At 34.8% G+C, this 18506-nt stretch overlaps 2 protein-coding genes across 3 annotated transcripts; one reads left to right on the top strand and one right to left on the bottom strand.

The window, feature by feature from the left end:
* The first annotated feature begins 2563 nt into the window (after positions 1–2563).
* Positions 2564–9581, top strand: LOC104106717 (cyclic nucleotide-gated ion channel 4-like). Its single transcript, XM_009615323.4, has 7 exons — positions 2564–3296; positions 5560–5775; positions 7302–7615; positions 7745–7853; positions 7948–8184; positions 8748–8834; positions 9004–9581. Exons 1-7 carry the CDS (start codon positions 2757–2759, stop codon positions 9517–9519), a joined length of 2019 nt encoding a protein of 672 aa, XP_009613618.1. The 5' UTR covers positions 2564–2756; the 3' UTR covers positions 9520–9581.
* LOC104106718 (vesicle-associated protein 4-1-like) lies at positions 8565–13844 on the bottom strand. 2 transcript variants are annotated; one of them, XM_009615325.4, is made up of 8 exons: positions 13546–13844; positions 12942–13012; positions 12457–12538; positions 12236–12357; positions 10342–10419; positions 10139–10258; positions 9967–10045; positions 8565–8810 (listed from the first exon to the last, which is right to left on the bottom strand). In XM_009615325.4, exons 1-7 carry the CDS (start codon positions 13673–13675, stop codon positions 9986–9988), a joined length of 663 nt encoding a protein of 220 aa, XP_009613620.1. In that variant the 5' UTR covers positions 13676–13844; the 3' UTR covers positions 8565–8810; positions 9967–9985. The 2 variants fall into 2 exon arrangements, with proteins under 2 accessions (XP_009613620.1, XP_009613619.1); XM_009615324.4 differs by lacking the exon at positions 8565–8810 and having other exon boundaries at positions 9772–10045; positions 13546–13815.
* Between the last annotated feature and the right edge of the window lie 4662 nt (positions 13845–18506).

Genomic DNA, 18506 nt, shown 5'->3' on the forward strand with positions numbered 1-18506 from the left:
GAGATAAGTAAATGACACAACAGAGTTTTACGTGAAAAACTCCCAACTCACGGGATTAAAAATCACGACCTACACTCGTAGGATTTCAACTTCACTAACCGAGCAGCTTTAGATTACAACCTATTGTAACCTAGGAATTAAACTCTTAATCCCTCACTCACTTGTAATAACTCTATTATAAGCCTCTTTGTAATAACTCTATTACAAAGCTCACAACTCGACTAACTCTAGCCAAGACACAAACACAAAATTTCCTACACAATGCTTCTAGCTAAGCTAAGTAGGAATTATAAGTAGTTCATTCTAATACAAGTACAACACAACTAAGGACATATTGATAACACAGAACTGGAAACTGGCCCTTCATTCCGTTGTTCTTTGTTCTTAAAGTCTGGAAGTCACTTGCAAGATGGCAACACACTTGAGAGGAAACTTGATCGATTTTTCGGAGGTGCAAATGTATGTTTTTCCTTTGCTTCATGTTAATAATATCCAGGTGATGTCACTTAGACGATGCAAGCAAATATCCGGTACAAGGCATTCCCAATAAAGTGATTATTGCATTGTTTGTGCTGTTGCATGTGTGCTGAGGAATAGTTACAGCGACTTTACAGTTGTGAGGAGTTGACTGGTACAGTCAACAAGGGAACTTATGTTCATCTGTTCCCTCTATTGTTTCTTTGACTCTAGCTGTTGGAACTTGTGCCTGACTTGAGATTTGTTGTGCTTTGGCACCTTGAGGATGTGTAACAGATTCCCGATCTGATTCTTATCATAAAATTTGTTAGATCGTCAAAATATAAAAAGACACATAACTTATCGATGAAAGTAGACAAATATAGTAGAAACTCGTTGCTATCAGAGATCTCAGGAAATATTCTTTTTAACTTCATGCACCAAGATGACAAGCTGCCATATATATGGCAGCAAAAGAAGGTAGAACATATTATATATATTTATTAGAGTAATGGATAGAAAATATGGATATTGATGATGGAAGGAATAATAATGGGAAGTTAGATGATGTGTTCAAATTCGTAATGGCTCTGTATTCCTCCCAAAAGCTCCTAGGTTGTGTGTCTTTTGGAAGTGATTCCTGATAAAATAATATCTTTTTTTATTATTATCTGATATCCGGCATTCATTTGTCTGAATAATTAAGATTCGAGTCATTGCATATGACTAATTAAAAGAGAAACGTTTCTTATGATGAATTGTTTTTAATTTATTCGTTAAGGATGAACGATTTTCACCCTCCTCACCCCGTCCCAATATGATGGTAATATAACAGTAGTCCAGGAATAGGAACGTAGTATAGTTTCCTTTGTACAATTGATTGATTAACAAACAAACAAAAGGACGGAAACTGCGAAGAACCTGTGTTTTTCAAACGTATTCGTGAATAAGACTTCTCTTTTGCCTACCTCTGAAGCCCCCCCACAATCTTCCTGCCCTACTCAACTCCTCTTTGTCCCTCTTTTCCCTCCCTCCTCTCTTCTCTTTATCCTAAACTACCCTTTTTCACTTTTTCTTGTTTTCCCTATTGGATTTAAATTATGTATAATAACAATATCAGCATTTTTATACTATGAATGTAATTTGATAGGGTATAACAAGTAGTTTACCATACTTTTTTATCTATAATCAGGGGCGGATTTAGGTATGAATTCATCCGAACCATTTAACTTTGACTCGGATTCTATATATATATATATATATATATATATATATATATATATATATGTTAAGAAATACATTAAATATGTAGAAACAATTGATTTCTAACCGAGTAAATCAAATGATTTGGGGTAGAAATCGGAACTCGAACCCATAGAGTTCGAATCTTTGATTTAACTCTATCTATACTTATTAATAATTTGTTTTACAACAATTGATAATGTAAAAAAATTTCCATACTATCCTTGTATAAAAGTGCAAAATGTGCGATCACGTGTGTATGCATGTGTGTTTTTTCTTTTTTAAGTGGAGCGTAGGGAAATTAACTAGAGGACTATGTACAAGCTTGAACAATGGTCAAATCTTGCATCTCTCGCGTTACAATTAGTTGTCGAATTGTAGAAGGCAAAATTGGAGTTATTGGAAGATAATTGATGACAAGTAAAAGTTATAGGAATACATTGATGTTTTAAATGACAAGCAAAAGTTGCACAAAGCCACAAAGTTTGCCTTTTCCCCGAAACGTTACATACATTAGCCTACAAAAGCTGAAGTTTTTTTGGTCCCCGATCAGAAATCGAACAGTCTTAGTTGGTAAAAAGTACTACTATTAAAAAGTGTTTTTAGGTTTTTGTTAGAATAAAAAACAGTATCTCTGAATTAGTCTTCGAGTTTTGCAAAAAATGAATGTAAAAAATTCAAACACCGATCGAGTTCGTTCATTACAATGTACGTATAGCAACAAATTCTTGGAATCTCCTTTTTACTTTTTAAATTTCATTTTGGATATTGTAGACATATTACAGCGGGGTAGTATAGGAAGTTCCTACCATTTTTGTCAGCTTTGAGCTCTCCCCATATCTACAATAATTTATGTCCTCTTCTTGTCATTGTTTCGAATTATCACTTCTCTAACATTAAGAAAAATCAGTGCATATATTCTCATATCTCCTCTCTGCCCAAAAACACAACCCCACTCCATTCTTTCACCTAATAAATCACCCTTCTCTATAGAGCCTCCATATTCCCAAACCCATAAACAAAAGAAGCATTAAAAAATCTTGAAAAAAAATTAATTAATGGCTACTCATAATCTTGAACTTGAACTATCACATAATTACAGTGACAGTAATGATGATGACGAGGATGAGGAGCAAGACATCGATGAAGAAATAGAAGTGGAGGGAAAAGAAGAAAATAATTCTAATGAGTACAACAACAATTGCGGAGTTTGTAGTGGTCGTGGTCGTGGTCGAGGAGGACTGGCAGGCTTTTTCTCCGGGAAAGTTATAGACCCGAGAGCGCCTTGGGTTCAAGAATGGAACAGAATATTCTTACTAGTATGTGCCACTGGACTTTTTGTGGATCCACTATTTTTCTATGCTCTTTCTATTAGTGAGAATTGTATTTGCCTCTTCATCGACGGGTGGTTCGCCGTCACGGTCACGGCTCTCCGGTGCATGACTGATGCCTTGCATTTATGGAACATGTGGCTACAATTCAGAATGAACAAATTACGTCCTCATGATAAGAATCCTCCACGTTCTGTGGCTTTACGATATTTGAAGGCTAAAAAAGGGTTCTTTTTTGATCTATTTGTCATCCTTCCTTTGCCGCAGGTGAGTTCAAGATGATTTATGATATGCAACTTTTTTTCTATTTTGTGGTATGATAAACATGGTGATGCATGTTTTGTATTTTAGTATGAAAATTGTAGTAAAAGAAGACAAAAGGCATGCATGTCATGGCCGTTGTTTGTTATGCATGCAGTGATAACCTTAAGCAGTTGCAGTAAGAACAAGTGATCAGGTAACCAAGTGTCTTTTCTTTCTACTCACAACAGAAAGAGGAACTCAAACAAATTTGTTTACAAGAAGAATTACATATATATATTTACGGATTTTGAGATCCCATTTAGATCAAGAGTTCAAGACTTCAATCACTTACCGTTATCATGCATAGAAGAATAATAATGACGAGTAATCTATCACGAATATTTCCGAATTTTTGTTTTTCTTCCATAGCTTCTGAATGAAGAACAGTACTACTAGACTACTAGTACTATTTTTTAGAGTCCGTTTTTAATCTTTCCTTGCCTTTTATACATTTGGAGCTTAGTTTTTCTTCTTGTTTCCCTTCTCTTTAAAGCAAGGATTTTGAGAGGAAAGATTAATTTTGTACTCCCTCCATCTTATTATATATCGAGCTTAAGAAAAATAAAAAATTTGACTCATAAACTAAAGAGATGTATCATACCCAAAGTACCCTTAATATTTTGTGGTCTACCCGCCATGTCAATTTCTATTAAAACATATCACTAAGATTTTAAGTTCCGGATAGTGTAAAAGATATTTACACAATCATATCACTTTGGATAATTACAAGTTAATCTTTATGATAAGTAATATAACCTATACTAATATTTTAAAATATGACAACTAATCTACTCTCTCTAGTTAGACTACATTAATATTGTAAAAAATATTTACACTATCAATGTACATAACTTAAGAAATATTTACACTATTGCAGAGTCAAAACTTTAAAAATATTTACACAGAAATTTGTCAGTCAGAAACAATAATAATAACAACAACAACAACAATAACAACATACCTAGTGTAGTCTCACAAGTGGGATCTGGGGAGGGTAGAGTGTGCGCAAACCTTACCCTTGTTTTTACCCTTGCTTTTAAGAAGGTAGAGGAGTTATTTCCGGTAGACCCTCGGCTCAGGAAGGAAAGGGGAAAGGCAATAACAAGCAAATCGATCTGACAGTCGAAGCGAAAATACAAAAATAGCACTAGGTAATGCAATCAAAAAACTGAAACAAAAGACAACAACAAGCAGTAACAGAAGTCTAGGAATACGAAAAGACACTAAGTGGTGTATCAAAATTACTGTTACAAACAAGGACTACACTTGGCTATCTAACCCTTTACCTTTATTCTCAATCTCCATACATTCTTATTCATGGTCATGTCATCAGTAAGATGGAGCAATGTCATATCTTGCCTACCTCTCCCCAATACTTTTTCGAGCTGCCTGTACCTCTCCGTTGGCCCTCCAATGTCAGCCTCTCACACCTCCTCACCGGAGCATCAGTGTCTATCTTCTTCACATGTCGGAACCATGTAAGTCTTACCTCCTGCATCTTGTCCTCCACAGGGCCACACTCACCTTGTTTCGAATAACTTTATTTCTGATTTTACCTAACGTAATATGCCCGCATATCCATTTTCTAACTGCCCGCACAGACAGAAAATGAATTTTTTAAATATGTCATTAAAAATGGAACAAGGGTCGATACTTATTAAAAGAGAAAAGGAAAACTTGACGAACATTTCTTGATTTGAGCAAATCTAAGAGATGTTTTAGGTTGATTTCATTTCACTTGGCATAAATAATTAAGCACTAGTATGAATTAATTGCATTGTTATGAGAAGGGACGCATAAGAAGACACTATTTGCTCCTTTTGTTTTCGTTTTTGAGTTTCTTTATTAAATTAAGGAAAGGGAAGGGGATGCTATAGCTACATGATGATCACCCCAACTATGAAAAGAAGGAGCTGACCTCAACCCTCGCTATTCGCTCCCTTAACTTACGAAATAGAAATACGAAGAAATAGGAAAAGAAAAAGAAATCGTAATTACCAAATTTCATATATATATATAAACACTATTTTTAACGTATGTTGTCTTGAAAAATAATTTCCTATTGTTTTGATGGTCAAGAGATTTTGTGATAGTCATATGCGTGAGAAGATTTCTCAGTGCCTCAATTTCCATAATTTTTAGCAACATATATATGCAGTAGCTTATATGATTGTAGACTTTTGGAGGCATTAGTAATTCATTGTTGATTTTTATATATTTATTGCAGATAGTGATGTGGGTAGCGATTCCAGATCTACTGGAGAAAGGATCTATAACAACAGTGATGACAGTGTTGTTAATAATGTTTCTGTTTCAGTACCTGCCCAAAATCTATCACTCCGTTTGCCTATTGCGGCGGATGCAAGGTCTCTCCGGCTACATATTTGGCACTGTTTGGTGGGGAATTGCTCTCAACTTGATCGCCTATTTTGTCGCTTCCCACGTAAGTACATACCTATTTTCTTTTCTTTTCACCACTCCCAGGACGCAAGTATCTACTTACTTAGTATATATATTACTTTATGATTATTTATTGAAACGTTACTCTCAATATATAATCATAATTCATATGGTATTTCTCGCTTGTTGATAGATGTATTCTCACGCTAAATCGAATTAGATTAACATGTTTTAAAATTAGTTAAATAACAAGTCATATGCTGCAATATAATTTTGCTCATAATTAAATTGATAAAGAACATATATATTTTAAGACTTTGGCCAAACTTCTATAAACTAATTTCTCGGAAAGAAAAAAGTGACAAATATTTATTCTTAAAGCGTCATATCGCATCCTCCTTTAACACCAATCTGCTCGTGAAATCTCATAGGCCTTTATCAAGATAGAGGACAATCTCTTTTAGAAAAAGAATTGGACATTAAAAGAAGAGAAAGAAAGATTACTGCTTAGAGTTGAAGATAACAGGAAGTTTAGTCAGGCATGATATATGGTCTTTTTTGTGGTCCAAAATAAGTGATTTTTTCAGATTTCAAGAATGAATTAATTATTATTTTTCTATATTGCCCTTGGAGTAAATAATGTTGGTGTATGTGTTTGGGGTGTTTATGTGAAGAGATAGGAAATGTTAATATGGTCAATTTCATTGTTAATTAAGATTAAAAGGTGAATTTCTTAATTTGTATGAAAACATCCAAAAAATCACTTATTGTGGATAGGAGGGAGTAGTTATTATTTCTCGTTTCTTATATCTACATTGGGCTGGACTATATCGGATATCACTCCGCCTAACCCATTAAAAGTTTCAATTTAGTTCGATAACCGATAATTAATTGTGTAGGGAAAGTTCAAAGGTCAATATCTTTTAGCAGGTCAAAATTATTAGAGAATTTGGCATACCATATATATGTTGGAAAAGGATATCTAACCGGGCTCGATTAGTCGGTTAAAGAATCTACTTTTCTTCATTTCCAATAATTAAAAGTTAGATAGTATGCTTTCAAATGTTTATCAGACGGAATAGAATTACGTACAACGGCCATATTTCTTAAATTTCCTCATCTTGCATCCTACTAGAATTTGTATAAAAGGAAATAATGAATTCGTGCTATCAAGAGCAATCAACTGCGCATATAAGTTAACTTCAGTATTATATATTTAACCTGTTAGAATATGCTAATTACTAGTTTAGCAGCGTACAAATTAGTGTTTATCAGTAATATTTATTTTATTTATAATTTATCTCATTAGTTAGTTCATGATTGTATAAATACTTGTTAAACCATCAATATAAGCAAACTAATTAAGACTCCATTAATAGGGGTCATTTGATTATTGGTATTTACTAAAACCGGTATAATTAACTTTTATACCATAATCTTGGTATTATCTATCTCATATACATATAGGATGCTGGATTATAATCCCGGAATATCCTTGTTCTGGACCAAACGACCCCTTATTCATACGCTGAAAAGGAACTTAACTATAGTAGTATATAACATGGGCAGGCTGTGGGAGCATGTTGGTACTTGCTAGGAATCCAAAGGGCTGCGAAATGTTTGAAACAACAGTGTGAAATTACAAAAGGTTGTGGCCTCAGAATGTTGGCCTGCGAAGAGTCAATATATTATGGAACAACTAGTCTGGTGAAGCACAAAAGTCGACTCATATGGGGTGAGACCAAACTTGCTAGATCGACGTGCCTATCCTCTGAAGAAAGTTTTGACTATGGAGCTTATAAATGGACTGTTCAACTTGTCACTAATGAAAATCGTCTTGAGAAAATACTCTTTCCCATTTTCTGGGGTCTCATGACTCTCAGGTATTCTTATACAATTAATCAGCTTCTTTTTCTTTAATTATCCCAAAAAATAATTTTCTAAATTTACTCGGTAAAATATAGTTGAAGTGAATTAATCCAGTATATTGTGTCTATACGGATATTTTACAGTACTTTTGGCAACCTGGAGAGCACAACAGATTGGCTAGAATTAGTATTCATAATCATCGTTCTTACTAGTGGGCTACTTCTGGTCACCATGTTGATTGGTAACATCAAGGTAATATTAATTAACTCTCCTAATTAAACACACAGGAAAATGCTATAATTAAGGGTCTTGTGTATATATATGTTGGTACATGAAATATGTGCAGGTTTTCTTGCATGCAACGACATCAAAGAAACAGGCAATGCAACTTAAGATGAGAAATGTAGAGTGGTGGATGAGGAGGAGAAGATTGCCACAGGATTACAAGCAAAGAGTGAGAAACTATGAACGGCAAAGATATGCAGCAACGCGTGGAGTTGATGAATGCGAGATGATACATAACCTTCCTGAGGGTCTTAGAAGGGACATCAAATACCATCTTTGTTTGGACTTGGTCAGACAGGTAAACTTCTCATTGCTTTAATTCGGAGTACAATGTATATGGATAGTATTAAACAAATAGGAGAATTCTGTCAAATAGAATAGTAATGAGGTAGATTAGGCCATTCTTACGCCTTGCGATTTGACTTTCCGACTATTTTAATCATATATGAAATTGATAAACGGACTATCATCCCAGCAATCATTAGGTTAGACGGTTAAGTTGTCTCCTTGTAGGTCACGAGTTCGAGTCGTGAAATTAGCCACTAATACTTGTATCAGGGTAGGTTGCCTATATGGCTATATCACACTCCTTTGCAAATGCGGAATGCTTTATGCACCGGACTATCCTTTTTTTAATTATATGAATCACTAGATAGATCTTTTAAAATCTTAATGATATATTGTGTAAAAAAGTTCGTCTCATAAATGCATAAACTTGAATTGTATAAAAGTTTATAGTAAAAGTAACATTTACTTGCAAGAATTGATTGGTGAGTGTATTTTTCGGATAGCACGATAGACCTATTTTGGGCCATATCGGTCCATAAATGTTGCCCAAACTAACTTTTCTACATACTTCAGGTTCCTCTATTTCAGCATATGGATAATTTGGTCCTGGAGAACATATGTGATCGCGTGAAATCCCTGATTTTTACAAAAGGAGAAACAGTAAGTCCAAATGTCATGTAAAATTTAGACATTTGTATTAGGCAATACATACACTATAAAGAACGGGACTAGGAGTTGAAATATGTCTCATACCCACTACTACTTATGCATTACTCTATATAAAATCTCCATAATCTCCCCGTCTAAGATATATTTGCTTTTCTGATAGATAACTAGAGAGGGCGATCCAGTTCAGAGAATGTTATTCATAGTGAGAGGCCATCTCCAAAGTAGTCAAGTACTTCGAGACGGTGTAAAAAGTTGCTGCATGTTAGGTCCCGGAAACTTCAGCGGCGACGAACTTCTTTCATGGTGCCTTCGACGACCCTTCGTGGAGCGACTGCCGCCATCCTCATCATCATTAGTGACTCTTGAAACCACTGAAGCCTTTGGTCTTGAAGCTGACGATGTAAAGTATGTAACACAACATTTTCGGTACACATTTGTGGACGAAAAAGTCAAGAGAAGTGCTAGATATTATTCTCCAGGATGGAGAACTTGGGCAGCAGTTGCTATTCAATTGGCTTGGAGGAGATATAAACACAGGTTGACACTCACCTCGTTGTCGTTTATTAGACCAAGAAGACCATTATCTCGATGTTCTTCACTAACGGAGGACAGACTCAAGCTTTATACGGCTTTGCTTACTTCGCCAAAGCCTAATCAGGATGATTTTGATTTTTAAAAACAACAAAAGATTTACTTGTGGAACATATGTGTGGTAATATAGTTTGAATGTTCTTGTTACATCCCCCTCCCACTTAACTTCCTTCAATTGTCCCAACCTTACACTCTCAACAGTTCCTAAGCAGCTAAAATTGATGAGGATTTACTCACCTCGTGAAGTTACAACAAACCCAGTAATTTCACACGAGTGAGTATGGGGAGGGTAAGATGTACGCAGACTTACCCCTACCCTGAAAGGACAGAGAGGCCATGAAGTTATAATTTACTTGTTATATTTTCTTCTCGAAAAAATCAAAGAACCACTAAGGTAACACTCCAGCCATTTTTCTACTTTTACATGAAGAACTACATTGCCCTTCTCCAACATCCTTCCAAAGAAAGTCAAGTATATATAAAAGGTGTGGATCTGATTTTACATTACTATTCTGGCAAAAGATGAACTTACATAAAAACCCTTTACTGCTTTACACTGAATCCACTGCCTCAACCTGTTGCCGGGCAAGATATCTCTCCCTCCGCTCCTTCTGTAAGCATAGTGAGCAAAAACACATTGTTAGAGGAATGAAGTAGGCCAGGAATTAGAATGATGTCTTTACACAAACATCAGATATGCTTACCCATTCATCTACTATTAAACCTTCTCCCACAACTTTCGGACCTGTGTCAACTGGAGGTTTCTTGTCAGCTTCTGCTGCAGCCTCAGCTTGGGCCAACTGACGTTTTAGTTTATCCAGTGCCTTCAATCATTCAAATTACTTTGGTTGGAGATTGGACATTTGCACAATGTACAACAACAAAATATAATATGTCTAACTCTTACTGGAGAAGGGCGTTCAGGGTCCAAAAACACCACCCTTAGAGTACGCTCAACAGTAACTTGATCCTTTTGTTCATCGAACTGCATAAAACAACCAATGGGGGTTACACCACTAAAGCTCATTTTGCTCATCAAACTGCATAAAATAACCAATGAAAGTTATACCACTAAAGCTACAGTAGTACTGTGATACAGAGCAGATATTTGATATACCGGCAACCAAAAGCACACACCCCGTATATAATTTTGATACAGAACAGATATTAGATATAAGGGCAACCAAAGCACAGACCCTCACCTATGTTTTACCTCTTACACTGTAAAGTTTCTCCCAGGAATGGCACCCAGGTCAAATATAAGAGTCATACGGTTGAACCAAGACTATTATCCTAGGAGTATTGAGTGATGATAAAAGGAAAAAAAATATCGTAGATATGCAGAATGATAAAAGTTATGGCTGAACAAATTGGAAAGAAATGGATTATGTATGAAATTATTATCCTTCTCACTTTTAGGAAATTGAAGAGCAGGGGCGGATTTAGAGGGGCGGAAGGGGGTTCGCCCGAACCCCCTTTGCCGGAAAATTACACTGTGCATATAAGGTAAAATTTATTTTGTATCTCTATATATTATATTTTGAATCCCCTTGACACAACCCAAAAGCATAGCTTAGTGGTCAAGGGGTTCAAAACTTTTGTAAGGTCATTAGTTAAATTCCCACGGGTCACAATCTCTTTTATTTTGAACCCCCTTGGCGTTAATCCTGCCTCCGCCACTGTTGAAGAGGTGGAAATTTTACACTTTGGAGTTGCATGCAAAAGCAACTATACATCATTAAGTTTTAGAAGTTTCTAATCTCAACAATCAGCACTCTGTTTATCACAAAAGCCAGTGTTAAGATTTTAGCTGATTAAACTTTTGAGATTAGCCCAAAAAAAAAAAAATAGATTACAAAGAAATTTATCATAAAGAGAAACTTCACAACAAGCATATCTGTCAGAAGTTTTGTCATCGTAGACATAGTCAATAATCGTTTTTCTGGGGCAAAGAACAACACGAGAATGTAGAGAGCAGAGAGGGAAATGTCCTGATTTAGATTAAGATTATAAACATATCTCTATGAGATTTCATCAATGCATTTTCTTTTCTGGAAATGAGTCGATACGGACATAGCACCCTTTCAGCCGTCACCCACAGAAAAGAACCTCTGCAGCAGTCAACGTTTTTCTAGAACCCCAACCAAGTGGAGCAACTCCTACATAAGTGAAGGGAAAAGAAGAAGCAATCACGCCATGCGAATTTAGCCAGCACCAATTATATTAGATTTAGATCCTCTGTGAAACGGATTTGTCTCGGAACAAAAGGGCATCAAATCCAGAGCTTGTACCCTCATTTAACAAATTACTAATATGTTTAATTGTAGATGGAAAGAAACGAAGATCTAATAAGATGTCAATATGGCCCAGCAACCAGTAGAATATTCAGTCATTAAACTTGACAGAACTCTCTTACTGAAGACTGCGCGAGCTATTTTTCTTAGTCATTGTTACTAAAATATATTTGAGCAAATTGGATTGGGTTCCATCCAAAGAAGATGCATGGAATAGAAAGACAAACAAGAAACTTAATGACTCTCAATACGAAGTACATTTAAGTCCACGATATAAACAATCCATCTAGAAATTTTCATAAATTCAAGATTGAAAATTTGCATTGCATGGATACTAATAAACAGGATTCTGTCAGTGACAAGTTCAATGTGTAACATGCGCCGAGAACAAAGTACACAAGCATATTTGCCAATGAATAGGGATGACACCGAATCATTTTTCTGGTCATGGAATGCAATATAAAGAAACTTGCCATTTTTCAACACCTAGTAATTTGATTAACTTACCAACTCAGGTACATAATCAGTTCCTTCTTTCACCTTCAAACTCACGATCTTGAACTTTACCTTGGTCTTTTGATCTACTATAGGCTTCTCATTGTTCTCAGGGAGCTCAATAAACTTGAAGACTGTCAACCAGATATATAATAGAAAATAAATGGAGGATGTACACTGAAAACAAATGAGATATAAAATTAATTGAAATAAAACTGAGGAAAAGTGAATACCAGTGGCAATCAGGATTTCACCAGGTGTAAGAATACCTCCAGGAGGTCGCATGTAGCAGCTTTTTGGTGCAGTAGTTTGAAACTAAAACATTCAAAAGGAACAACAAATTTAACTTAAAATTCGAAAGGAAGTGGAAACTTAGACTGCTGCTTATATTGTGTCATCCATATCAATTAATGATTTATGATGAAGATAACAATACAATATCTTTGAATCGAATTTTGCAAGATACATCACCAATTTTAGAACTTAAGAAAAGAAGTTATAAATCACTAAGCTTCCACGCGAAAAAATGGATCCAGAAAAGGTGAAGTCATTACAAAACAATGACACCTCATATTCAATGTCCGTTTTAACTAAATGTATAAACTTTAAAACTGCATTTGTTATGAATGCCAAAAGCTTCAAAGGTTGCAAGGATATATAGATGAAAAAAATCAACTAGCACAAAAGCGCTGAACAAAAATGGGGATTAGTAGTTTACCTTGAATGCAACATAAGATTTGCTTGTGTTCTTCATCCTTACAGCACTCTTCGCCTGCTTTCCGGGTTCATCTTCAGAACACAAAACCAAAAACAGGAACCAATATTCTCTGTCATTGTCAACATTACATAGCTAAACCAAAATTCTTTTTCCAGTGTTTGATTACCTTAAATTGTGGAAATACTTCTCCTAAAAAATTACTTTAACTAAATACCATTATCTTCCTTTCACGTATGGGCACGAAACCGTTTTGCTTTACAAATATCACAACTCTTACTACATATCACATGATACTATCATATACTTTCCTTCATCCCATTTTGTGTGATACTATTTTCTATTTAGTATATTCCTAAAGAATGGTACATATTTATATTCAGAAATAATTAAGGTTTAAACTTTTAATTACCGTTAATTAAATGATGTATAGGGATACAAATTTCTATGACTTGCCGCAAGTTTCAAAAGTTTTTTTTATTCACGTCTAATGAAACAACTTCACATAAATTGAAACAGAGGTAGTATCATCTCTTCATATAAAACGACCTAAAAATGGAATAACGAGAAGAAGTAGTAAACATGTAAGTAAATAAAGTCTACTCACAAGGAAAGTAGAGTTTGCTAGCAGGATCAAGACGGAGCCTACGCCTAAGCCAAGCCGGAAATATTGATTTAGTGAAGGGGCAGAGCCACCCGTCGGAGGGTTGTTGCTTATGGCGGTCGGCGGTAGCCATGGCCGGAGCGTAGTGGATTTCTGATGATAATATTACAATTTCAGACCATAAAAATTAGGGGAATTAATGTCGTCGTTTATGTGGGAGCTTTAGGTTGGTTTTAGAAGACTTTTAAGGTCAGAAACAGTGGTATTATATCAGTAGTAATAAAAGAACGGAAAAAATCCTTTGTTCACTTTTCTTCCAAATGAGATCTGAAGGAAACCTCCCAGCAAAATCCAAAATTTGTGGGGCCAATTTTACAAAGACATGGATTTAAAGAATTTAACTAATTTAATATTACAATTTTTAAAAGTGTTAAAGTATTTCTTGTACAAATCTTAAATTCACATTTAGTTTTAAAAAAAAGATTTTTAAAATTTATTATCTAAGATATGTTATAGGAGTAACATTTATGTGGCTATAAAATTTTTGAAATGTCATAACATTTGTGTGATTATAAAACTTTTTAAATATGTAATTTTAAATACTAAAAAATATCAATAAATATAAAAAAAAGAATTATAAATACATATTATTTACTATGCAAAAAGAATTATTTATGTCTTCTATTATACTTTCAATCCAATATTATACCTGACGTTATAGAATTGATGCAAAAAACACCTCTCCTCTACGAATATCATCCCATGTGGCCTAATATTTTACTGGCCAAAAGTTTTATCAGTCGTTGAAATTCTCTAAGGTATACTAATTAAGGTTTACTAATTATTTGGTTGGCAGATCTCTTTACATATGCTATCCGGAAATACGAGGATTTCGATAATTATTCGTTCGCTAAATGAGTGTCGTAATAGGTAATATATATAGTATAGGCTGTGCCAATTTTGATCTCAACAATCTGACTTTTGGTCTAGTTATGAGTATTCCACATTGTACCCAAGCTCTAAAGTTAGGTGATTGGTTGTAAGTGGAAGTTTGTATTTTCCATCTTTCCACTTTTAGTTTCTCAATAGAGATAATGAGAGATTAATTAGGATAATAATTAATGGAGAAACTAAAAGGCAACAACATTCAGTTGATTTATCGTGATCATCATCAATATATACAGATAATGGGGAACTGAGATCGACATTACGAATTAGGCCCCCAACAGCTCAAGTACATGACATTTCTCAAAGACTCTTCAGATTGTTTCAATTTCTGCTCCCTCATCATTTTATTTGACACAAGTTTCGAAGATTGTCCACCAGAGAGTCTCTTAACTTGACGAGAATAAGGCCTCATGAGATTAGCCTTGGCATGTTGATGTAGCAACCTCATTGTATAATTCCATCTTGCAAAACCTTGATCTTTTAATGCCTCCACTGCTCCAATGCTTGTTGCCACTATCCAAGCTCTTCTTGACGAACTCATTTTGCTGCTGCTGCTTCTTGAATCTTGAAAAAGTTTCGTGTCTGATTTCTAAGTCGCTTGTGATTTTGGATGAAAATGAAGTGTTAGTGGCACTTTCTTATATAGGAGAATGAAAAGGAAAGCCGTAGGAAATTGTAATATGGGAAAAAGGCGGTTAGAGGCACCTGTCCCCTGGTTTTCAATTTTCAATGACCAGTGGGGGGTATGTACATTGAACGTGCTAAGAGAAAATGTTAAAGAATGGGCGGCGGCAAATTGTATATCTTTGTCCTCAACTCTCTTTCTTTGTTTAAGCCTTTAAGGACAGGACTGGGGGAGCAAGGGCGCACATGGTTTTCTCTTTGTCAATAGGCCTGGGGATGGATTCTTATCCTAAGAATATTAAAGGGAAAAAAAACAAAGAATAATCATATTTCAATTAAAAAAAAAACAGTCTGATGTGCTAAGTTCCTGTTATGTGCGGGGTTCGAGAAAAAGTCGGATCACAAGGGTCTATTGTGCGCAGTCTTACCCTACATTTTTACAAGAGACTATTTTCACGGCTCGAACCCGTGATCTTCTGGTCACATGGCAACAACTTTACTACTTACGCCAAGGCTCCCCTCCAATAATCATATTCCAATATCCATACTAATTTGTTTAGGATTTGTTTTTCCTTCTTATCCTGTTTCAAAAATGTTTACGTATTTTATATGTAAAAATTAATTAAACTTTAATTCTCGTTTTTTCATTGGAAAAAATTGTTATAGATTTTATTGAATACAAAATAGAGTATATTTTTTTTTGGTAATTATGCATTTTATTTATCAGGGAAAAAAGATATACAAACAAAACAAAATTCAAAAAGAGAAAGCTGAACAATCTCAGCTTCCTATAGCTTCCAGCACCTACCTCTCCCTCCACCCCCTATTTACAGCTTTACATTAATATCCCTAGGGGTAAAAATTCAAGAGTTTCAAATGTCTACATGTAAGCATAAACTTTAATGCATACCATAATCTTAAATATAATAATCTTACATATAATCATTATAGAAAACATACCTGAAGCGGAAGTGTTAATTGAAATTGGTTTCTCGCCCCTTGCCATAACTTTACGTTATCGCCGCCTTTAGTGATGGGAAAGAAGAATAGAATAGGTGGTAACCTTAATGGGTAGGGAGAGGACCAATTTATAGAGTAATTGACTTAATCTGGTACGTCCATCAAGTAACCGATCGAACAGATGAGATTTGCTCAGTAATTAAATATTAATTACTGGCCTTAAACCTATTGGGCCACCCATATACGTAGGAAAATCTTACATTCTCCCACTTGGCCCAATAATCACATAACATTAATATTTAATCATATAAATATTAGTTGCGCATAAACAAATATCTTCTATAATGTCCAACATAGATACCATAATACGATAAAACTACTAAATGTGAGTTATGGAGGTCATACATATTCTGTCTACATACTCCCTTCCATATACTACAATATTAGTAATTCATCGTACCAGGTCCATAAACTATAAAATATTATTATCCACAATAATGTCTGATTGAGACTTATCCTGTAATATTTCAAAACAATAATGTGTACACCATTATGAGAAACGAAAAATTGTTAATGTATATCATAAACACATAAATGAGCTCACAGTGTCAAAACATCATAAATACATCAATCATAAATACAGCCAAGGCCCATTCTATGTACATGTTCTTTAAATATCTTTGGTTGTAAACCTTTCGTTAACAGATCTACAATTATGAGATCAGTTCTAATATGCTCAAGTGACATTCTTTGTTTCTGAACTTCCTCCTTGACGGTAAAGTACTTTAATTCCATATGTTTGGCACATATGGAGTACTTATCGTTCTTGGAGAAGAATATTGTTGCACAATTATCACAATAAATTTTCAGCGGCTTGGTAATGGTGTCGACAACCCCAAGTCTTGAAATAAAGTTTCGTAGCCATAATGCATGAATAATGGCTTCAAAACATGCCACAAATTCTGTTTCCATCGTGGATGTAGCAATGGCAGACTGTTTGGCACTCTTCCATGGTATTGCTCATTCGGCTAATTGGAACAAATAACCAAACGTGGACTTTCTAGTATCAATACATCCAGCGAAATCTGAATCCGAGTATCCAACAACTTCTAAATTCTTGGATCTCATGTACATGAGCATGTAATCCTTCGTTCCTTTCAGGTACCTCAAGACTTTCTTTGCATCTTTCCAGTGATCAATTCCTGGGTTACTCTGATATCTTCCTAGCATTTCGACCGCGAAACTAATATCCGGTCTTGTGCAAGTCTGAGTATACATCAGACTACAAACAATAGAATAGTAAGGAATTTATTCCATTTCTTTTCGTTCTACATTATTCTTAGGGCATTGCATGAGACTAAATTTGCCCCCTTTTTGAATTGGAACAATTCCTACTGAATAATTGTTCAAATTAAATCTCTCTAGAACTCTTTCAATATAGCCTTTATGAGATAATCCCAATAATCCTTATGATATATCATGAAATATTTCTATTCCTATCACATAGGATGCCTCACCCATATCTTTCATTTCAAAATTTTTCGAGAGAAAATCTTTAGTCTCATGTAATGTGCCTAAATCATTAGCAGCAAGTAGAATATCGTCAACATATAGGACCAAAAATATAAACTTGCTCCCATTGATCTTTTGGTATATACACTGATCAACGGTATTTTCTACAAATTCAAAAAAAATTATGGTATCATTAAACTTTATATACCATTGTCGTGAGTCTTGTTTGAGTCCATATATTGACTTCTTCAGTTTATACACCATTTGACCTTTTTCCTTTAGTTTCGATACCCTCTGGTTGATCCATATAAACTTCCTCCTCGAGGTCTCCATTAATAAAGGTAGTTTTCACATCCATTTGGTGTAACTCTAAATCATAATGAGCCACCAAAGCCATAATAATTCTTAACGAGCCTTTCTTTGAGACCGGTGAAAAAGTTTCTTTATAATCAATGCCTCCTTTCTGAGTATAACCCTTGCCAACAAGTCTGGCTTTATATCATTCAATATTGCCATTTGAATCGCGTTTGGTCTTAAAGACCCATCTACACCCGATTCTTTTAGAACTTTCTGGCAATTCAACGAGATCCCAGACGTCATTGCATTCAATGTATTTTAACTCTTCATTCATGACATCAATCCATTTGTCAGACTCATTACTTTCTATGGCTTGTGAATATGAAACCGGATTTTTATTAAGACCAATGTCAAAATCTGACTCTTGCAAATAAACCACGTAATCATCTGAAATAGTCGATTTTCTAACTCTTTGAGATTTTCTTAATGGCATTTCTTGTGGTTCATTTGTGTCAGATATTTGTGAGTTAGTTTCTTCATGAAGTGTTTTATCCAAATGTTGCTATGTGTTGTCAAAGTGTTCTGCAACAACTGGAATAATATTTGGTATTTGTGTGAAATAC

The sequence above is a fragment of the Nicotiana tomentosiformis genome, chromosome 6 (genome assembly GCF_000390325.3).
Source record: "Nicotiana tomentosiformis chromosome 6, ASM39032v3, whole genome shotgun sequence".
NCBI classification, from domain to species: Eukaryota; Viridiplantae; Streptophyta; class Magnoliopsida; order Solanales; family Solanaceae; genus Nicotiana; species Nicotiana tomentosiformis.

Excerpts from the sequence above, each read along its gene's own strand:
- LOC104106718 (XM_009615325.4), bottom strand. The coding sequence starts at position 13,675 with ATGGCTACCGCCGACCGCCATAAGCAACAACCCTCCGACGGGTGGCTC. Across the intron at positions 12,539-12,941 it reads AATCTTATGTTGCATTCAAG|TTTCAAACTACTGCACCAAA; the intron begins GTAAACTACTAA and ends TGAATGTTTTAG. Across the intron at positions 12,358-12,456 it reads TGAAATCCTGATTGCCACTG|TCTTCAAGTTTATTGAGCTC; the intron begins GTATTCACTTTT and ends TCTGGTTGACAG.
- LOC104106717 (XM_009615323.4), top strand. The coding sequence starts at position 2,757 with ATGGCTACTCATAATCTTGAACTTGAACTATCACATAATTACAGTGAC. Across the intron at positions 7,616-7,744 it reads TGGGGTCTCATGACTCTCAG|TACTTTTGGCAACCTGGAGA; the intron begins GTATTCTTATAC and ends GATATTTTACAG. Across the intron at positions 8,835-9,003 it reads TTTTTACAAAAGGAGAAACA|ATAACTAGAGAGGGCGATCC; the intron begins GTAAGTCCAAAT and ends CTTTTCTGATAG.